We start from the raw sequence: 5,000 nt of genomic DNA, 5'->3' as shown, positions 1-5,000 counted from the left end.
AGTACGTGTGTGTGTGTGTGTGTGTGTGTGCGCGTGCATTTTTTGTGAGTCTGGGAATGTGTGGCGGTCGGCCTCAACCAGGAAATGCTACGATGCAAAGAGACAGCAGCAGCCGAGAGCAGAACGTGTGGTCAAATGGTCACATCTCAGCCTCCCTCCGAGGCCTCGGGCAAAGATCGCCACGGTGAACTTTACGTGAGCGTGAACCCGAGCGGCCCGTCCGTGCTCACCGCGCAGGTCTACATTCTTGTCCCAGACGCCGGCGGAGTCGCCGCTGGGTGAGTCATCTGTTCTGTCTTACGAGGGAGGACCGAGAATCTCGCGTCTTGATCAAATCAAGTCACACGGTTGAGCTCCAGGGGAATCGATCAGGATTTTCAACGTGATCTTTGATCCGTTAGTGCGTCACTGAAACGCTGCGGAAACTCCGCCTGCCGGTAGCGTCACTGGTGGACAACCCGTGAATATGACAACTTACTTCCTGGTTTGCCCACAGTCTGCACTGTAGAAGAAAACATACATAACAACGCTGCGTTACGCAGCCATATGCAGTGTTGTCATTTGCATTTTCTTACATAATGCAATAGTTTGTCACATTCATGGATTTTCCGCCAGCGACGTCACCGACGCACACTTTTCCACACAATTCCGGAGGTGTTTTGGAGACACACAGAAGATTGCTCGGCATCCTCGCTGCTAACGAAGTGTTATCCATCCATCACATGTGCAGACGGAGAGATAATGTTGGGACTGTTTCTCTTAAAAGATTCGTCTCACGTACAACCGCTCTGTCCTTGCGGCTCCTCACAAAGGATATCGAGGAGCTGACGTCCCCCCACTCACTTTCCTCACTCGCTTCCTCACTGACTTCCTCACTCACTTCCTCACTCACTTCCTCACTTAATGCCCTCATGAGAAAATTAGGCTGGCCTGAATTAAGACCAACCACACCAGTGGACAAAATATATCCATCCATCCATTATCCAAGCCGCTTATCCCAATCAGGGTCGCCGGGATGCTGGAGCCAATCCCAGCAGTCATTGGGTGGCAGGTGGGGAGACACCCTGGACAGGCCAACAGGCCATCACACAGGGCTGACACACACACACACACACACACACACACACACACACACACACACACACACACACACACACACACACACACACACACACACACACACACACCTAGGGACAATTCAGTACGGCCGATTCACCTGACCTCCATGTCTTTGAGTCACCTGACCTACATGTCTTTGAGTCACCTGACCTACATGTCTTTGAGTCACCTGACCTACATGTCTTTGAGTCACCTGACCTACATGTCTTTGAGTCACCTGACCTACATGTCTTCGGACAGTGGGAGGAAACCGGAGCCCCCGGAGGAAACCCACACAGACACGGGGAGAACATGCAAACTCCACAGAGGACGACCCGGGACGCCCCCCAAGGTTAGACTACCCCGGGATTCGAACCCACGACCTCTTTGCTGTGAGGTGACCGCGCTAACCCCTGCGCCGCCGTGCCGCCTACAAACTATATATGCATATATGTTTATTTTCATATCAGATCCTTACATCTTCCCATCCACGTCCGGGTGTCCAGGAAATGACATCCAGGAAGGGGTTGGCCAGGTATCCGTCGCTGTTGAAGGAGTAGTCCCGGCCTCCCAGGGTGATGTTGCTGAAATACCTGAGGAGATGCAGAGGAGTCAGAGAAGAAGAAGACAGAAGACGCCGAGAAAGTGAATGCATGAATCTAATCGTTCTTTGAAGGGTGTGAATTAAAAAAAAACAAAAACAAAGCTTAGGCCTGGCTTTTCCTCCAGCACAAAGCCTGCGCTCTTGCCTTCCGGTCGGAAACTCCTTCATAAGAGCTGGCTGGTGACAGCCAAGGCATGTCTGCAGATCAGACCTACAGGCAAATGATCAGACACGTGTAATTGTCAGCGCTCATCTTTGAAGTCAAACAAACGCCGCTCTCCAAACCGGCTGCTATCTCCACAGCTTGACTGATAATCTCACAGGGCAGGCCTTCTCATCATCTCCTTGTGTCATCCTGCCGGCTTCAAAACCCAAAACCCCATAGATTTCCAGCTTGACGAGACAGGAAGACGCACATGGAACGCCGGCTTGCGGTTACAGATGGTGTTCAGCAGGTAGTGTGCAAAATTTTTTAAAGAAAATGCTTTTCACTTTCTTCCGGGACAACAATTAAAAGCGTGCTGCATGCAGTGCCAAAGGTTAGCGCTGTGTGTGGCTGAAACGTTTGGTCTCCTAGCCCTCTGAATTTCTGTCTTGTGCTTGTGTACCTTCACCTTTGAGTTTATCAGAACGACTTTCTGGGCGCAAAATATGATTATTTGGAGCCAGATTTATCTCATCTCATCTTCAGCCGCTTCTCCGGGGTCGGGTTGCAGTGGCAGCAAGCTAACCCAGATAGCAGACACATCCGGGCCTAATCTGGGGCACTTTTGGTACTTACGGCTCAGTTACAGCACTGGCAACTGTTGTGTGGGCCAGACGTGGCCCAAATGTCATAAGTCGGGCCTGACTTGGGTTACACAGCACATACTATGTGGGCCAGATGTGGCCCAAATAAGGCCCAATTGTGGCTGAGTTGAGGCAGCCACACTCACCCTAAGTCAACGCCGTTATTCAAGGCCAAATGTGGGCCATAAGGTAACTGCAGAAGTGGACCATATTTGGGCCAAAGATTCTTTGCTATCTGGGAAGTAGGGCACTCCAGATGTCCCGCTCCCCAGCAACGTCCTCCAGCTCCTCCTGGGGGATCCCAAGGTGTTCCCAGACCAGATTGGACATGTAGTCCCTCCAGCGAGTTCTGGGTCTACCCCGTGGTCTCCTCCCAGTTGGACTTAACTGGAAAACCTCCAAAGGAAGGCGCCCAGGAGGCGTCCCGATCAAATGCTCGAACCACCCCAATTGGCCCCTTTCAATGCGAAGGAGCAGCGGCTCTACTCCGAGCTCCCTCCGGATGGCCGAGCTCCTCACCCTATCTCTAAGGCTGAGCCCAGACACCCTACGGAGGAAACTCATTTCAGCCGCTTGTGTCCGTGATCTCACCCTTTCGGTCACTACCCAACGCTCATGACCACAGGTGAGGCTTGGAGCTAGATTTATGTCCGGGTAAACGTTGCCAGTGTGTAAAATGTGTGTGATTTTTTTTTTTGTTGCCATGCAGTTTGTGCTGTACTCGATCTACTAACATCAGAGCTGTGGCGGGGTAAATTCTCTTCACACAGAACAATTCTCAGATGGACCCTTTCTGGATACAATGCATGTGCAAAATACCTTGTGTGTGGTTTCATACAAAATGTATGAATGGCGGATAAAATACACTAAGGTGATGACCAGTAGCACTTGGGATACCTGTTAGAGCGCTGCTGCGGTCTGTGTGCACGGCCCAAGTGGATTATGTTAAAGCCAGCTCATTAATATACATGAGACATGGTCTGCTGGCTACAGATGCTTGAGTAATTTCACCACCTCACAACTACATGTGCCAACAACATCTATTTTGCATGAATGATAGCCAGCTCCAAATCCAAATTGTGCCTGCTCCCTGACCGACTCCCCCCATACCTTCCAGCTCGTTCCGGCTCCGGACCGGCTCGCTTTACTTTGAACATCTCATCCTGTGTGCAGTGCCCTCTTTGTCTCATTTCCCCTTAGTCCCATCTTCCTCCTTTTCCTCCACTCTTTCTCCTCCCCGCAAACTCTCCCTGCCCTCATCTGCCCTCACCTCATCCTGCCACGCAGCCTCTGGGTCTGATTGGCATCAGTCATGCAGTTGGTGACAAAATTTGGCCCTCCCGTGCCGCCGTAGTCCTTGCGCAGAGCCACCGCCCCATGAGTCAGCACAGACACACCACGGGCGATCCTCCGCCGGGGCTCGTCCCTCCAGCCCTGGGGCCGCACGGCGAACAGAGCCCGGGGCAGACCCTCCATGCCCAGGCCCGAGAGAGCCGGCCCGACCGCAAACCACATGTGGGAGGCACCGGCCTGACCCGCTGACCAGGCAGCTCGAAACACCAACTCGGCCTCCTCCTGGGAGCAGTACAGGAGACGCACCTGGAGGACATGAAGGAGGGAGGGAGGGAGAAAGGTAAGAGGGACGAGGAGGGAAGACACACACACACACACACACACACACACGCTAGTGAGATAAGGAGGGGACGAGGTAGATGGGGGAGCAGAGAGAAGATGGAGGGGACACGGGGAAGAAGACGGAGAAAGGGGGTAGATGTACCTGCTGAATATGTGTGTGTGCAGTGTGTCTGTGTGCGTGTGCGTGTGTGTGTACAGATGAGGAAAGGTGTAAGCCGGTGCTTAACGAGTGTTGAACCTGATGAAACAGGATAGAATGACGAACAATGAGGATGGGAAAGAAGAGTGACACAGGGAAAGGGCAAACGAAGACAACAGGAAAGTGGCAAAGAGACACAGGACTACTGAGAGAGACAGAGAGAGAGAGAGAGAGAGAGAGAGAGAGAGAGAGAGAGAGAGACAGAGACAGAGGGAGAGGGAGAGAGAGGGAGAGAGAGGGAGAGACAGAGAGAGAGAGGCAAGGGAAGGGAAGGGAGAGAAAGAGTCCCTAAGAGCAAAGACGCCTGGTGGGAAATTGGAGAAACAGGTTAAACACCAACATAAGGCAGCATACTTTGAGGAGCAGATGGACCGAGCTGAAAACATTTGGGGGGGAGAGGGAGGGGGGGAGACAGAGCGAGAGAGGGGGCATTCACAGTTGGAAGAAACACTAGTCACTTGGGAAATCGGACAGGGAGGGGGGCTTAGAGAAGAAAAGCGGAGGCTGACATATTTTGGTGGAATCGTGGCCTGGAGAGATAAGAGATAGTCGTGACAACGAGGGAGGGGGGGAGGAAAGATGGGGGGATGCAAGTGGGGGAGAGAGAGAATACATGGTGGAGGAGAGAGGGAGTGGATAAACTTCATTCTGCGACTGCTGAGGTAAGGAAGGAAG

At 52.5% G+C, this 5,000-nt stretch overlaps 1 protein-coding gene across 1 annotated transcript in view; it reads right to left on the bottom strand.

Moving 5' to 3' along the window:
* The window catches only part of LOC130118618 (glutamate receptor ionotropic, NMDA 2D), a 33,294-nt gene that overhangs the window by 19,541 nt on the left and 8,753 nt on the right, over positions 1–5,000 (bottom strand). The window contains exons 4-5 of the mRNA XM_056287059.1: positions 3,762–4,090; positions 1,577–1,691 (exon numbers count right to left, since the gene is read on the bottom strand). Of these exons, the coding sequence (XP_056143034.1) occupies positions 1,577–1,691; positions 3,762–4,090 (444 nt within the window). The remainder of the gene's footprint in view (positions 1–1,576; positions 1,692–3,761; positions 4,091–5,000) is intronic.

Source organism: Lampris incognitus, chromosome 9, assembly GCF_029633865.1.
Source record: "Lampris incognitus isolate fLamInc1 chromosome 9, fLamInc1.hap2, whole genome shotgun sequence".
In the NCBI taxonomy this organism is placed as follows: Eukaryota; Metazoa; Chordata; class Actinopteri; order Lampriformes; family Lampridae; genus Lampris; species Lampris incognitus.
Note: the sequence above shows the minus strand (reverse complement) of the source record. Positions and strands in the feature narration are given on the sequence as shown.